The sequence below is a fragment of the Stenella coeruleoalba genome (genome assembly GCF_951394435.1).
Source record: "Stenella coeruleoalba genome assembly, chromosome: 20".
Lineage (NCBI taxonomy): Eukaryota > Metazoa > Chordata > Mammalia > Artiodactyla > Delphinidae > Stenella > Stenella coeruleoalba.
Genome location: NC_137166.1, coordinates 27,198,350 through 27,215,344, shown reverse-complemented (window position 1 = coordinate 27,215,344; position 16,995 = coordinate 27,198,350). Strand labels below are relative to the sequence as shown.

The 16,995-nt window shown below is 48.1% G+C and overlaps 1 protein-coding gene across 5 annotated transcripts in view; it reads right to left on the bottom strand.

Moving 5' to 3' along the window:
• Positions 1-16,995, bottom strand: part of KIFC3 (kinesin family member C3) — an 82,454-nt gene that overhangs the window by 53,709 nt on the left and 11,750 nt on the right. For 3 of the 5 annotated variants that reach the window (XM_079908318.1, XM_079908315.1, XM_079908320.1), the window contains exons 1-3: positions 14,369-14,437; positions 13,436-13,554; positions 12,490-13,021 (exon numbers count right to left, since the gene is read on the bottom strand). In XM_079908318.1, coding sequence (XP_079764444.1) covers positions 12,490-12,711 — 222 coding nt within the window. In that variant the 5' untranslated portion in view covers positions 12,712-13,021; positions 13,436-13,554; positions 14,369-14,437. Of the gene's footprint in view, positions 1-12,489; positions 13,131-13,435; positions 13,555-14,368; positions 14,438-16,995 lie in introns of those variants that run through there. The other 2 variants (XM_079908316.1, XM_079908317.1) reach the window with 2 other exon arrangements.

Here is a 16,995-nt window from a genome sequence, read left to right as displayed (position 1 = left end):
ACAGTACGAACTCTAGTGAAAGTTTCCCTTTCACGCCTGACCTCTATCCCCAAATTCACTTCCTCTGAGATGGTCATTGTGATCAGTGGCTGGTGGATCCTTCCAAGAGGTACTCCCCACATACAAGCTCACGCTAAGAAATGCCAGTTCCCCAGCAAATGTCAGCACAGCACACATACTGTTCGGCACTTTGCTTTTCTTACTTCACCCTCCTGGAGAGCCTTCCAGCTCATACACAGAGACTTGCCCCTTACCGTTGCATAAAGGGTGAACACACCCAAATGATTTAACCAGTCTCTGTTGACGAATAATCGAGTTATTTCTAGTCTTTTGCAACCACAAACGATGCTTCCAGAAACGTTCTTATCCCTGGATCTTTGCTGTCACTTACAAGTAGTCATAGATATTTCTAAAAGTGGAATGGCTAGCGTTATCATTTTAAATTTTGGGGTAGGGACCACCGACTCCTTTGAGAATCTAATGACAAATTAAAAATCCTCTCTCCAGAAAAAAACCTTTGCAATGATTTTGCATTCGATTTCTGGAGGGAGGCTCTCAGATGCCACATTAAGTCACCGTATCGGGGGAAAGAACATGTGTAAGAAAATTGCATCCGACCATCGCTTCTGTGTATGTGTATAGATTTGGTCATGATACAGGAAGCAACCAGTTTGTTCCACTGACAGCCACAGAAACAGCCAGCGGAGTTCAGTTTAAATTCCGGAAGTCACATTCCTTAGCATGCTTTGTCCACCAGGGTACATACCTCTTGCGCTTGTCATGTTTCTTGACCTCTGCTCCCCAGAACGTGGCTGTGGGATGGGCGTGCTGGGCCGGGGCTGCTCCTCCCAGCAGCCGCGGGGGCCCTGGACCCTTCCTGCAGCTGCCTTCTCGCCTCGGGTTGTGAAACCAGACCCCGCGCCTGGAAGGCTCCGGAGCTCACACGCTCAGTTAGGTATTAATATTTTATGCCGGCAGCCAATGAGGACTTGGGTTAACAACAGTCTCTCCAGGAAAGCACCGTCCAAAGAGCACAAACTCCATCACCTCTCAGTGAGGATTTACATCGGACTAAAGGGAATCCACTAGAGAAAAGCTAAAAGGAAACAGAGCTGGGAGCAGCTTGTGGCTGGTCAGAGTCTGGGGTCAACGGGCTCAGGGTCTGAGCTTGGGGCCCTCAGGAGGCAGGAGCCTCCCTTGGGCCGTGGCCATGCGCTGGTGTCCAGCTGGCTCTAAGGCCGAGGGCACTGCCCACAGTGAGGACATGGCAAGAGCTGAAGCCAGACAGCCAAGGGCCCTGGCTGACTGTGTCCCAGGCCACTCCCCTGACAGAGCTTCACACAAGGCCGTTTCCACAAATCCAGAGCAGAGCCCAAGAGCCGCCTGGCTGGTGCCTGGCTCAGGGGAGGCATTCAACACCTGTTATCCCTCCCGTCCTTCCCTCTTTCCCTCAAAGTTCCTGGAGCTCAAACTTGCTGCAGAGCCTCATGCTGCCCGTACAACCCGTCCCGGGATTTTCAGGGTGACAGCCTCCCGGTACAAGCCCGAGGAGATCTCATCAACAGCCAGGAGGCCATGGTTGGTCAGGAACTCCCCTGTGCTCCCTAAGCTACAAATCTTCCAGTGGGCAGTTTGGAGAGGAAGGAACTGAGAACTCCCATTTCCGGAAGCCCATGTAAGTTCTAGAAAGTTCTGTCCTGAAGGCTAAAGCCATTTTGCCATCCGTGGCTTAGGCACTGAGAAAAAGTTACCTAACGTCTACTGAGGACTCACTGCATACCAGGTAGCAACAGGTGTGTTCACTGTTATCCCTCCAACAGCCCCTTGATGTGAATTCTAGGGTTATCCCTCTTGGATTTGTAGCTCAGGCAGCTCTGCCCGGGACCCCCCGGGGGCTTTCCCCTGAGTGGCTTCCTGAAGGAGAAGGGAGGAGAGAGCAGCTCCACGCCCTTCTCCTGCTCAGGATGGAGCCCCGGGTGTGCTGTCACTGCTTTACCTGTGTCATCGTGCCACCTTTGCAAGTGCCCCGTGAGGTAAGAAGTGTGTTTATGTCCCTTTCGCAGGTGAGGAAGCCGACCTGAAGTCAACCTGCCCAGCAGCTTGGTGGCAGAGCCGGGATTCGGCCCCAGGCTGGCAGTCAAAGGCCAGGCCCTCGCTGGGCACTGCACGCTGCAGTCCACGTGGGGACGTGGCCTTGAGGAAACAGAGCAAGGAGGGGGAAAGCCTCTGCAACATGGACGGCGGGAGCTACGTTTGCAGTAACGTCTGGTCCGCGTCTTTGCCAAGATCTGCGTGTAACTGTCTCCCTGAAGAGACAGCCTGAGGTGAGGACTGAATGGCTCTGGGCTGGGGTCCGAGCCTGGGTTTCTCGTCCCAGCTCTGCCCTGACAGATCCAGCCTCTCCACGGGCCTGGGCAGAGGGCAGGCTCTGCCGACCCTTCTGGCCGTGATGCAGGAGTGGGAAGCAGGGCTGAAGGCAGAAACCCTCACTGATACTGACCTTTGAATATGTGCCTGAGGAGCAGCCCACCGCCAAGGAAGCTACTCAGCCCGCCTTGACAGCAAGCCCATCACCCCCGCCCCCAGCAGAGGGCAGGGACCGCAGCACCGGATCGAGCACTAACTAGGTGCCAGGGGCTGGGGCTACTTTTAAGCAAGCCCCTTGCTGGATCAAAGCAGACGCTGTCACTACACCCATCTCACAGATGAGCAAACCAAGGCTCAGGAAAGTCAAACAACCAGCTCAAGTTCACCACAAACCCAGTAAAGCAGCAAGGCCAACGTATCCAGTAGGTGCAGGAGACACGGTGCCCAAGACCTACAGTACTTTTAGGGGCCCATGAAAATATTACAATTTCACTTAAAAGCAGACGGAAAAAAATAAACATTCAGGATGAAGAAAATGGTTTAACATATAACAAAATATTTACATTTACGCCAACATCGTGGTAAATATATTTTTAGATTTTTCTTTTTAAACAAAAAGAGAAAGGAAGGGGTCCACAAAGGCAAAAGTGCCTAGGGCTTGTGAAAGTTATCGTGCTGAACCTTGAACCTAGATCCATCCCCTCTTAAAGCCAGAGCTACCAAAGAACCGGCCAGCCTCTCCCCTGGTGTCAAAGGAACTGTGCTCAGGAATTCCCCGGCAGTTCAGTGGTTAGCACTCGGCACTTTTGCTGTCGGGCCCTGGGTTCAGTCCCTGGTCGGGGAACTAAGATCCTGCAGGCTGAGCAGCACAGCCAAAAACAAACAAACAAAAAAAAAGGAATAGCATCCAGGGCCATCCTGGGAGCTGCAGTGTGCACTGGTCCCTGAGAAGGCCACAGCCAGGACAGCCACTCGGCCACGGACACTCACCCTACTCGCCACTATCCCTGGTGGGCAGGCCGCCCAAGCTTAATTCTTGGCCTCCAAGAAGCTATTGGAACAGAGTAGCCATGTTTCAGGGGCTGAGTCATTCACGGGCAGAACGTGAGCCCCTGGAGGTGCCTGCCTGGGAGAACCTGGAAAAACATTCCAGCTTTTCTTCCTCACCTGAAGAAAACAACAGATAGCCTGGACTGTGTTTGAAAGACCTGGTGTAGGGCTTCTCTGGTGGCACAGTGGTTGAGAGTCCGCCTGCCAATGCAGGGGACACGGGTTTGTGCCCCGGTCCGGGAGGATCCCACATGCTGCGGAGCAGCTGGGCCCGCGAGCCATGGCCACTGAGCCTGCGCATCCAGAGCCTGTGCTCCACAACGAGAGAGGCCACAACAGTGAGAGGCCCGCGTACCGCAAAAAAAAAAAAAAAAAAAGACCTGGTATAGCCGAGGTGGACAGAGAGTCACACATACCTGGGTTTGGGTCCCCACTCTGTCGTTTAGTTTGCTGTGTGACCTTGAGAAAGTTACTTTACTTCTCTGACTCTGTTTTCCCTTCTGGAAAGTGGAATAATAACTCCCCTTCCTCCATACACACACCCCAATGGGTTGTAGTGAGAATTGGTGGAAATAAAATACTTTCTGTATAGAAAAGCATTGCAACTAGTAAAAGCCAGAAGAATATTCATTTGTTTGGGAAAGAAAAAAAAGAATTGATCCCAACATCCCTAGGGTCTTGAGTAACCAAAGCCACCGTAACCTAGGCCACACCATGAGGTCAGCCTCCTTTTCCTCCAGGTCTTTGAGGGGACAGTTTAGACGGAACCTTACCAATGAAAGGGGAATGTCACTTCCGATAAAGCCATCAGCGGAGTCAGAAATTCATCAGCCCTGGTGACTTTCGCCACACTTGAGCCTGGCAAGTCCAGGATTACAAAACCGCAGGCAGAAACCATGAAATTAGACCATAGGCGTGAGTAATGAGCAGACCCAGTGTTCCCTCCAGGTGAGCAGCGCTGCTGCCTATCAGGTGAGCATGTCTCACACCAAAGTTCAGTGCAGTAGTTAGAACCACAGCTGCGCACAGCAGGGAGGCTGAACCCTGCTAATACAACATGAGTTTCTCAAGGTGTTCCAAAAGCCCTTGGCAGGAGGCAGCCTCCTCTGATGACAGCACCACCAGCCCCCTCCCCCAGAGTAGCGCTTCTCAAGCAGCATCACGCGCATGAGTCACCTGAGACATTGTTAAAATGCAGTTTAAGGGCTTCCCTGGTGGCTCAGTGGTTGAGAGTACGCCTGCCGATGCAGGGGGCGCGGGTTTGTGCCCCGGTCCGGGAAGATCCCACATGCCGCAGAGCGGCTGGGCCCGTGAGCCATGGCCGCTGAGCCTGTGCGTCCGGAGCCTGTGCTCCGCAACGGGAGAGGCCACAACAGTGAGAGGCCCGTGTACCACACACACACACAAAAAATGCAGCTTAAGATTCAGTGGGGCTTCCGATTGTGCATCTCTGACCAGCTCCTGGGCTGATGTTGATACAGTTGGCGAGGATGAAGACCTAGAATTTCCTCTGGTCCCATCGACACCTGGGGTTGCCCTTCGCCGGGTAGACCAGGGGCCCTGAACAGTTTGCACTCCAGAACTTGGGATTCAAGGAACCAGTAGCATTACTATAAATTAGATCCCTCACGATTTCTTTATTGGGAGGGGCGGGGAATGGGGTACAAAATGAATTAAATGTAAACATCAGTGGCAGGATAATTTGTGAAAGGTTAATTATTTTTTCTCCCAACATATGCACTCCCTTTTCAGGAAGGTAGCAAGACCCTTCGGTGCCCTCTTGCCCCAGAGATTTTAAATGACAACTAATTGCAGTCATCTGATGCTTTCCTTTTAGAAACAGAAGGCTCTAATAAAGCCAGATCTGCTCCCATGACCCCTTCTCCTAACCCCTCCCCGCTTAGGACTCCCCTGCTTATGTTTATGGAAAAGTATTTTTAAAGAGGGAATTTTGGGGCTTCCCTGGTGGCGCAGTGGTTAAGAATCCGCCTGCCAACGCAGGGGACATGGGTTCAAGCCCTGGTCCGGGAAGATCCCACATGCCACGGAGCAACTGAGCCCGTGAGCCACAACTACTGAAGCCCACGTGCCTAGAGCCCGTGCTCTGCAACAAGAGAAGCCACCGCAATGAGAAGCCCGCGCACCACAACTAGAGAAAGCCGCGCGCAGCAAGACCCAATGCAGCCAAAAATAAATAAATAAATTTATTTAAAAAAAAAAAAAAAGAGGGATTTTTGCAGAATCATCTTGGAGTGGCTCTTCTTTCCTTTCATAAAAATATCAGCCCAGGGACCCAAGAGCGGGGAGGGGACAGCAACTCCCTCTTCCCCTCTTATGTGAGATGTGGTAGCAGGAATAGTGAAGCTTGGGGGTCGTCAGCCTCCCCATCAACTCCACCAGGACCCCCTCCCCTAACTCTTGAACATGGACAGCTTAGCCAAGCACCCTAGGCCCTTCTCGCCAATGGGGACAAGCCTGGTGCTGGGGAGCAGGGCTGTGCACCCACTGAGGCAGACAGGCAGGGCCAACCTCAAGGAGGAGCTTCCAGCCACGTCCTGAGCTCCTTGTCCCAAGCACGCTCCACCTGGAAGCAGCCCGCAGGGACCCGCCACCCCACAAGAGGACCCAAAGGCCGGGACACCCATGGTGTCAGCATCAGAGACCAGGACATCAACCAGCAGAGCCCCTGCCCCCGCCTCTGGGTGAATTCCCCTCTCTGATGATACCTGGGAGGAGGGGAGGCCCCAAAATTATTGAAAGGGAACTTAAGGCCACCCTTCTGCTCCCCAAGGGAGCTTGGGGACAGAACTGGACTATCACTGGCAAGTTTTAAAGCGGTGTTATACCCACTGCATATACTTAGTTTAATACTATTCAATATTTAGGAGAGCATTTACCATTTTACTTTTTTTTTTTGTTTTTTTTTTACCATTTTACTTTTAAAGTAATACACGTACGGTGGTTTAGGCACACATGATTAGATAAATTGTTTGATAGAAATTGCTAAAGGTTACCATCTGCTAAAGTAATCGTACTGCTGTTTCTTAGTGGAGCTCTCCTCATTTCAACTATTCGAGGCCTAGGAAACATCAGGTTGCCCCTGAGCAAACTGTGCTCCCTTACATTTTTTAAACATTAAAAAAATATACTGCCAAGGTTATACACATTATACAGTTCATTCAATATTCAGTAAAATATTCACCTTGAAGCTTTTTTTTTTAGTGTTCAAATTCTGAAATTTCTGTAAAATAAAAACACCTGCAGATGGCATCTAGAATAGGGGTTAGTTACCTTTTGATGTCTCTACTGCCCTCTGCTCTGCAGAAGCAGCAATTAATTAGCGATGCTCGGACCTTCCCTCCCTGCAGCCTCGTGCTCTTCCTCAAGGAAATAGATCTAGGAAACGGCGGGAGATACCTGCCTCTGATAGTGAAGTTCAGGAGGATAAAAAAAGCAACAAAAAAGCTTCCTTCTTTGGCTTTCCTCTTTGCCAAGACTGGATCCCTGCCGGGTCCCTCCTCCCTATGAGTAAGACCAGAGGAAGAGTCATTCATTCCCTCTTTTTTTCTAGGCACACGTCATGGGAGGAATGCTGCCTCTTCCCTGCAAGGCACTTCAGCACTTGAGATATCTGAGTCGGTGATAGGGGACTTCATCATCAGAAAGTTTCGGCAACAGGAAAAAGAAAAAACACTTTCTTTTAAAAACAAAATTTAGGGCTTCCCTGGTGGCGCAGTGGTTGAGAATCTGCCTGCCAATGCAGGGGACACAGGTTCGAGCCCTGGTCTGGGAAGATCCCACATGCCGCGGAGCAACTAGGCCCATGAGCCACAACTACTGAGCCTGCGCGTCTGGAGCCTGTGCTCAGCAACAAGAGAGGCCGCAATAGTGAGAGGCCCGCGCACCGCGATGAAGAGTGGCCCCCGCTTGCCACAACTGGAGAAAGCCCTCGCACAGAAACGAAGACCCAACACAGCCATAAATAAATAAATATTTAAAAATAAAAACAAAATTTAAAAATTACTAAATCAAATCAACTCATTTATCAACAGGGAGAAAAAAATGTTTGTCTATTGCATCCCAACCAGCTCTGAACGAAGAAGCTTCAATGAATTTCAAAAAGCAGCAAAGACACACAAATGGAAAGTTAAAGCACGTATCTTCAAGTGATGACAATTGGATGGTACACTTTTCCTTTGTGGATTTCCGGAAGTGACCAGCATGAATAGAATAAGAGAGATCATCTATGGGGTCCTTACTCCATGCCAACGATTTCTATGGCATTTCATTTAATTATCGGAACAGCCCGATGAGGTAGCACTCCTCGTCAGCCCCGTTTCATAGACTAACAGAGGGATTAAGAGACTAACTCAGAGTTTCGTAGCTAATAAAACTCGATTCCAACCCAGGCGCCTGTCTCCAGGCCCTTGCTCCTCACCAAGGCCAAACTGGACTCCAGAGTGAAACCGAGCCACGACCAGCGTGTGGGTCACTCCTCAGGGGAGTGAAAAGGTTGCAGGCATTTTCTTGTCAATCTTTATTAGACTTCCCTCCCCTCCCCCTGTAGGGCTAAGAGCATTACGTTCTCTTGAGAAAAAGCTACACCACCTGCTCAAGAAGTTGAAGAACTCATGTGAGGTCAAAAAGGGAATTTTCATAGTAGAGTCTTTCGGGTGTCAGGCCGAAAAGTCTATCCCGTTGAACTACCCCAAAAAGTCACAGAAAGAACGCAAAAACGTGCCTGCTTCCTCCAAAATCATTTTCCTGGCTCTCATCTCAGCCCTTTAAAGGTGCATCATCTGCTCTGTTACAAACCAGTGTGTACAGTGTGTTGAGTACTTGTGAGTGTGTGACTGTGTGTGTTGAAAGGGTGACAGAGATGGGGAAGGAGGCAACAACTGAGGAAATCAATCAACCCAATGGGAGAAAAATAATCACAACACTGCCAATGTAGCAGCCAACATGAGCTCGGGTTGCCATAGCAACCATTTAATTGACATTTTCATTTTCCCAGCATTTGTTCTGGGCAGGTGTGGGCAGATACGTATCCTCGGGGATGTGTGAGGATGAGGTGCGCCCATTTGCCACTGTGAGCCCGCAACTGGGGAGTGGTACTGCCCCCAGGTGAGGCCCTTGGAATTGGGGTCTTAGTCAGTGCACAGAGGACCCTGGGTCTCTGAGCATCCGTGCCACACATGGCATCATTACTGTGTGACAGAGGTGGAGGTGATGATATTCCTGTACTTCATCACTGCATGGATGAGACAATGAGGCCCAGGCTAAGGGTCATGCAGAGTGGCCATGGCAGAGCCCGGCTCAGACCCAGGTCCACGCTGGCTTGCTGAACCAGGGTCAAGTAGCGGGAGGCTGGGGAAGAAAATGAGGTGAGGAGGCAGCATAGCACAGTTTAAATCCATCCACAGAGGAGGCTCATCTTTTTTCTTCTGAGTGGTAGTTTTCTGCACCAAACCATGCACTGCAGGCAAATCCGCCTTCAGAGAACAAAGAACAGAGAAGTGGGGGGTAGGGTAAGGCAGCATCCCCACGCTCAGAGGATGGAATTAAGCTCGGATTCACCTGTAAGAACAGCTCATGTTTTAGCTACAAACCTCCTCCAAGCAGCCTCAAGATTCAAAATTCATGTACCTTGCAAGCTGCACAGCAATCCTAGAGGCAGCCCTGGCTGGGTCCTCGAAGCCTCGACGCAAGCGGAATACTAAACACACCCTGAGCTCCGACGTGGCCACCTGGTTACAGCCCTGCCCGAGCTTGTCTGCAGCAATTTCTCTCAAAGGCGAGGCTACACGCGTATTTGTTACCAACCATCCGTAGACAAGACCGTGTTCGGAAAGCACAACTCCGCATGGGAAAATATGAGCTGTCAGCACGTCATTTTCGTGGGGGCAGGAAAATCTTTAGGTGGAAAGTGTTGCTTTTATGATTTCCCCGTGAGGAAAGAACGGGCTGAAATTGCTATGGTTCTGTAGCTTCCGTTTTCCAAGAACTAAATGCTTTCAAGAAGCCCATCAAGGTTGGACTACAGCATAGCTTTGCTTAATCCATTTCTTCCCAGGTTTTGCATTGTCATCTTTGCTTCCTGAACTATTTCTGCATCTTATAGTTAGCACAGACTTGCATCTCTATGTGTGAAAAGCAAACGACAAAAAGCCACCACTGCATGAGATGCATGAAACTCTAGGTGGAATGCTGACTCTGCTGAAATGGCCCCTGGGAAATATGGGGGAGTCCTGAAGGGTCCCAGGCAGAGGACAAACCACTGGTCTCTTCCTAAAACCTGAGAAGAGCATTCTGGAAAGTAACCCTTATTTTGGGTGGTATTGCTTCCCAAAATATTAAAGATTATTTTTAATTGTCTTTGTAACTGAAAGGCTAAAAAAAAAAAATTCCTATAAATTGGAGACCTCCCCCACAGTCATTCCCTTCATTTTATTTTAAATTCCATTGAAATTTGTTTTAAAGCGCTTCCTGTGACTTAAAAATATAGGCATGTTTGGCTAATCTTATTATTTGATGCTTTATACTTGAATGTAATCAAAGCGTCAGGTTTATTTACCCAAACTTACTCGGCTGTAGGTTTGGGATTTTTTTTTTCTGGATCTAAAATTCTAAAATACTTGAGCAACACATATTTGTCAATTTGACAGTTTCTCCACTATTTTCAGCACTTTCTTTTTCATCGCCATCTTTTTGCCATTGACAATGCCACTGCGTTGTCTAACAGACTTTTCAAGTTGATTATTCTAAGTTGCCCCCTCCCTACTCCCTGCTTTCCTCCACCCGTCTCAGTAAACAGCCACAGTTGCTCAAGTCAAAATCCTAAAGCGAGTCCTTTCATTTTTCAAACCCTCACGCAAGCCCAGCGGGCCCTACATGCAAGACGGTGTCACACCACCTCCCACACCCTCGTCCTGGGGGCTGAGGAGGCGACCTCACCAGGCTCCCCGTGTCCCCCCTGTCCCCCCTCCACGAGGCAGCCAGAGGGACTTGTAACAGCAGAACCTACAACATGTCACTTCATTCAGTCTTGCATTCAACAAATATCTGCACGCTTCCTCTGGGCCAGCACTGTTCTACCACTTTCTAGACCTTGCTAGACATTGCATTCTTATCAGAAAGAGGACAACCGACAAAATTAAAGAGGGGAATGTGGAGTGTGTCAGAGGATAAGAAGAGCTGTGGAGCAAAATGACACAGGGAGGGAGGACATGGAGTGTGATGAGTGGGCGAATTTACTACGGCTCTTTAAACAGGGGATTGCAATCTTAGGTAGGGTGGTCAGGGGCAGCCTCGCTGAAAGGGGCGTATGAGACCAGAAGGAGATGGGAGAGTGATCCGTACAATACGCGGGGGAAGAGTTACAACCCTCCAAGGGCTCCCTATTCCACGAAAACCCCAGTCCCTTACTCTCACCCATGGGGTCCCATAGGACGTGTCCCGCTGGCCTCTTAATGCACTTTGTCCCCTGTTCTTCAGCCACCACCTCTCTCGGGTCTGTCACCATGCCATCCAGGTGCTTTCCCATTTCAGGGTCTTTGCTCTGGGTGTTCCCCTGTCTGGAACACCCCATGCAGACCTCCACACACACCCCATTCCCCTTTCTCCTTCTCTCAAGGCTGGCGTCTGTCCATCCTCAGGTCTTAAGGATGTCACTTCCTCAAAGAGGCCTTCCCTGACTACCCCCCAGCCTCCCATCACCTGCCTTCTTTCTGTGTTTTATTCTCATCGTGGTTCATATCACCCTCTGAAATCATCTTGTTTCCTGTTTGCCTCCCCTACCAGGAATGCCAGCTCCAAGTTAGAGAATCACATCGGCCTGTTCACGGCCTGGAACGGGCTCTGGTCCAGAGAAAACATTCAATGCATATTTATCGAGTGAAGATATCAATCAGTCAAGTCAAGCTAGTTAATGAGCTTGTAAATAATTAAAGCGATCCAGGGCAGCAAATTGCGAATCACCCCAAACCAATCGACCCTCATCTCAGGCTCCACCATTTTATCAACAATGAGAACAACAACAGCAATAAACAGTAAAACAATTCAACAATAATTCAACAATTCCATTTCATAATTCAATAAAACAGTTCAACAATACTAAAAACTTGAGCAGTTTTTGAATTCCTTTACCTTTACTAGCATGTTTTATCCTCATGACAACCCAGCGAGAGAGAGCCCATTATTCCCACCTTAATAAGTCCAAACACTAAGGTTTAGGGGATGTTCTGTGACTTGTCCAAGGTCACTCAGCCAGTATGGGCAGAACCAGCATCCTAAAACCAGGCCACACTGTGGTACTCAAATTCCTCAAAATAAACATCATGGAGCACCTAGTGTGTGCACGGAACTGTGAGAATTTCAAAGACTGATTATCTCACAGGCAAACTGAGATGTTATAAAAGAATTTTCAGATAATTCTGAACTACGTGAAAGGAATCCAATTATAGTATGGTCAAAATGTGACTATTACCCATCACAGCGCTTACTGTCCACGAGGCCCTGGGCAACGCCCTTTGCATGCATTACCTTGTTACTACGTATTATTACCCCGCTTTACAAATGAGGAAACTGAGGCCCAGAGCACTTAAGTGACTTGCTCAAGGTCCCACAGCCAGGAAGTGATGGAGCTGGGCTACTGAACTCAGACAGGAAAAACCTAGTACTCTCTGGGTTAGATCTGGTCTGTTGGCAGAACTTTTGAGAGCATAGAAGATACTAGAAATACCTAAATCTGGCCACCTTCAGACATGTTTGCAGGACTTGAAGAAAAAAATCCATATATTCCATCCTGGAGGAGTTTCTTTCCTTTATATAAAAGCAATATGAGGGACTTCCCTGGTGGTGCAATGGTTAAGACTCCATGCTCCCAATGCAGGGGGTCTGGGTTTAATCCCTGGTCAGGGAACTAGATCCCACATGCATGCCACAACTAAGGAACCCACCTGCCACAACTAAAGACCCAACACAACCAACCAAATAAATACATAAATATTTTTAAAAATAAAAAATAAAAGCAATATGAGCCCCTGGGCAAGGTCTGGTCCCTCAGCTCCTTACCTGTAAGCCATGGTCCATTATCGCAGAGACCAGGATGCATTCTGGGGAGGACGCTTGGAGTTTGGCAAGAACAGCTCCGCCAGAGGTGCAGGGGCCAGGCCAGTGCCAGCCATGACAGCCAGGGGCCTCCTTCTGGCCTGTGCTGCCGTCTCTCTCCCACCGTCCCCTCTGCAGGGCCCAGATATTGGAGCTCAGCCTCACCAGGGCCAGAACCACGAACATGATGGCCCCGGCCCAGCTCACCCTGTCGGCTGTGGGAGCAGAATCTTCCAAACTGGAGAATGCAGTAGCCTATATCCTGGAATTTTCTGCTTGGTTCACCAGTTCCTAGGGGGACCAGCAGTGGCTTCGGTGTGGAATAAGGTGGGCATTCAGTCTTTAGTCCAGTAATTAAAAGCCTTTGAGGACAGGATCTTCAGCTTCCAGGGGGATGTCCCGGGTCGCAAGCAGGGTTTTTAAAATATCACCTGTTGAGTTTTCTACCCAACGTGTCTCCTCTTTGGTCCATTCCGTCTTGAAAAGAATTAGAATTCTAGAGCAGGAGGGCAAAATAAAGTAAATTAGGCTCTCAACATTCAAGTGGGAACTCAAGATGTCCAAAATTGAACCTTAATTTTCATCCCTCTGAAATCCTGCTTCATTCCCCAGCCTTCCCATCCCAGCTAATAACAACCACATCTTTCCCGAGACTCAAGTGGAAACTGCAGGCGTCTTAGACTCTTACTCTCTTTCACACCCCACAGCCTCTCAGTTACGACTCCTGGCAGTTCCTCCTTCAAACGTCATCCAGAATCTGACCACTTCTCCCCACCTCTACTGCGCCCACCATCTCTGTCTGGGCTCCTGCAATAGGTCTCCCACCTCCGGCCCTTAACCCACTGTTGTCACTCCTCAACTCAACACCAGACCGATTGACCCTGTGAAAATTAAAGCTGAATCGTGTTACCTCCTGCTCAGAGCCTTTGGCGGCCGCCATATCCCTCCAAGGAGAAGCCAGCTCTTCCAGGGACGCTTGAGACCTCTCTGCTCCAAGCCCTCACTGTTCCCCAGTCCTCCAATCTGCCCCTGAAATAAGTCAGGCACACTCAGGGCCTTTGCACGAGTTGTTTCCTCTGCCTGATACTCTTTCCTCATGGAAATAATCCACCTGGCTTCCTCCCTCCCCGCCTTCACACATGCTCAGATGTCTTTGCCTTAAAGAGGCTTACCCTGACCTTATTGAAGATAAAAACTCAACCCTCACCTTCCACCTCCACCCCCGAGCTCTCCTGCCGTCCCTTACCTGCTCTGGTTTTTCTTTTCTTCCTTCGTAGCACTTAACACCCCTGACCTGCTAAATAATGCACTTATTTGTTGTGCCTGGTGTTCATTATCCGCTTTCCTCTGTGAGACAGAGTAAGTCCTACCACAGGTGAAGACCTTTCTCTATTTTGTTTCCTAGTATATCTCAGGCAGCTGGACCGAGCCTGGCTCATAGAAAGGGTTCAGTAAATATTTGTGAAATGAAGGTGAGGCCCTGCAAAACACAGAATTTCTGCTAAACAAAGATGAGAAAGAGAGGAGAAGAGATGTTTTGGACTTTCCTGCCCCTCAGGGAGATGAGATGGGAAGAGGGAATCGGGGAGGGGCTGGAGAGACCACGCAGGCACCCCCCGTAGCCACTCATAAACCTATGCCCACCCCCACCCAAACAGAGAGGGGAGGACCTTGACCCCTAAGGTCTGGTGGCTGGGTGGAAGGAGACCTCCACCCCTGTCCCCAGGTGCAGCTGGGCAGTGGGGGACCCCCCATCCCGGGTCCTCAGCTACCCTGAGAGCACTGTGACCCTGAAATCCGGCAGAGAGAAGCAGACAGAGCCGTAGGATGCCTCTTTCCCTACCTGTGGCCTCCCAGCCGCCTCCAATCTGGTGGTGGGCTCTTCCAGGCATTCAGCTTTCTAAATAGAAATATCTACTGCTGAAAAAAGCAAAGGGTTGAGAGTGATGCTAAGAGAAGCAGCCTCTCTACAAATGCTGGAGTGCCAAGTTCGGCTGGGACACCTCGCCACCAGGCCTAGACAGGATGCCACTGTTCACTCCACACAAGTGCAAATTCAGTCTATCCTGGCCCTGACTCTTTAATGAATCTGGTCACAGCCTGTCCTCCCTCCTCTCTCTCCCTCTCCATCTGGGTGTTAACAAGAAAAGCAGATTAGAAATGTCACTTCCATGGCTGGTTCAAAGCTGCACGACCGGTCCACGTGCGTTCCATGCCGGCAGGTCCAATTTCCTTCCCCCAGAAAACACTCAGGTACTTGGTTTTGAGTAAACCTTCTACTTATATAAATTTTGTGAGCTCGACTATGACTCAGGGTAACTATTTTATGAGCAAAACCAAGAAATGACCAATAAAAAGGAGTTTGTTTTCCTTTGTGTTTGCAAATGGAGTCCGTGCGTGTCAAACACACACAGGGCTGCCCAATTTTCTATTATAACCAGGGGAGGTGAGTCCTGTAAGGGGATTTGCAGAGGGTATGGGTGAATAAGAGAAGATTGACTTCTTTTTCGTCATCTTATTGTTCAAGAGTAAATACTTTTAGGTTAAGTCCTGATGCTAGAAGAGTCCTTTGCTAAACAATTTTTAAATACTCTGAAAAATTATTATTAGGGCATCTTTGTTGTTATTATAAAATAAATCAGAAGCCAAAGTTTTATTATCAATCCATTGTTTTATATCGAATGTCCTGAAACTGCTATGCGTTTTGAGACGTCCACTAAAGCCATAAGCTCATTTTATCCACATGGGTGTTTATTTGTTATTATGATGCCCTTGGGAAGTAAGAAGTGTACTGGAATGATTGTTATTTTGTCATTGTTTTCTTTAGCATGAAGCTGGAAGTGAACAGGAGTGATTTAACTACAGAAGGAGGACCACACAGAGAGCTGAAATTCAGGACCAGCATCAAGATGCCTCATGAATCTCATTTTCAGTCCTGTGTACTTACTGACCACTAACGCATCTCTAAACAGAAGCCCAAGGAATGACCACATCGTGTGTTTAACAGAAACATTTACCACAACTTAGGACTTTCTGCTTGTGATAACTTTAGCCGGCCTTAAAGAAAAACTGCAGAGGTTTATATACTTTTCAAGGTATTTGTTAGAAGAAAAAAAAATCTCAAGAATTGAGGCAGTGGAGGCAGTGACCTTAAACTTTGTTTTGTTTTCAACGCGGAAAATAATCACATAAAATTAAGCTTTGCAAGAACATTTCTACTATGATTTAATTTCAACTTTTTCTCCCCTCAGTGAAACATTAACCCTAGAATCCTAACAATATTCTCTTTAGATGTCATGACAAGTAACCCACTTTTTAAGGGCTTTTTAATAAGCAGTCAGCAATAGTGCTGAGTGATCAGATGGTACGAGGGATTAGCAGAGAGGTTAGCAAGAAGCTTTAAAGGTTTATACCTGGAGCGCCATTAGTCAGAAATTGGGCCGCACTGTTGGAAGCAAAAACCAATTAACCAACTGAAGACACTTAACCATAGCAGTTTCTGGTAACTGGTGATCTCAGAAGAAAGGGTAAGTTGTAAATAAGCACAGCAATGAAACCCAGTTTTCACACATCAATTTATTCCCGACAGACCAGTTTAATTGAGATGAATTACCTTGTAGATAATGACAATAGAAGTTACACACACCAGATCAATTGAGATCAACTGCTGTGTGTGTGTATCTGTGAAGGCACTCATTTTGTCATTCCCGGTGGAATTATCTTAAAGCACTTAGTCAAGCGCTCGGTGGGTGCGCAGTGGAACTTTCTGAAGAATCTGAAAGTCAGTACAGTCTGTTAAACTACAGTTATCGCCCTGTTTTTTAGGAATGAAAGATATAAACTTACTGCTTCTAGAACAGATGTTGAGTAGAGGCGCTTAGGATGAGTGTTTAATGTTCTTTACAGCGCGATGCTAAGACTCAAAGGATTTCCAGTGGTTCACTCTTGTTTGTAATGTGAAATTTTTGAAGAAACGACTTTTCCTCTGCCGCTTAGCAGTGGTAATCTCTGAGTAACAAGCACACTGTGAAAATACCTGGACAAACCTAAGATATATGATTCCTTAAAGAATGTCATCCACTGTGTTAGACACTCAGCAGGATACTTTCATTGGAGAAATTCACAGGCTTCAGTTGTGGGAAACTTCCTGTGTTATTTGTTACTTTCCTCCCCTCCATTTTTCTTAGTTCTCTCTAGAATTCCTTTGGGTCTGTTTTTTTTAAATTTCTGATTTGATTCTACCTTTCTTTTCTATTTTTCATCTCTCTCTTTTTGTTCTAGCTCATGAGAAATGTCCTCAAGTTTATCTTCCAACCCACCTACTGATTTCCCCCCTCACGTTATATTTTTCATTCCCCAGAGGTTGCTGTTTTTTGAATATTCAGTTTTAAAAGAACATTTCAAGACTGTATTTGCATCTCATCACTCCGGGACTATTAATCATAGGGTAGTTTTTTTTCTCTCTCTCTC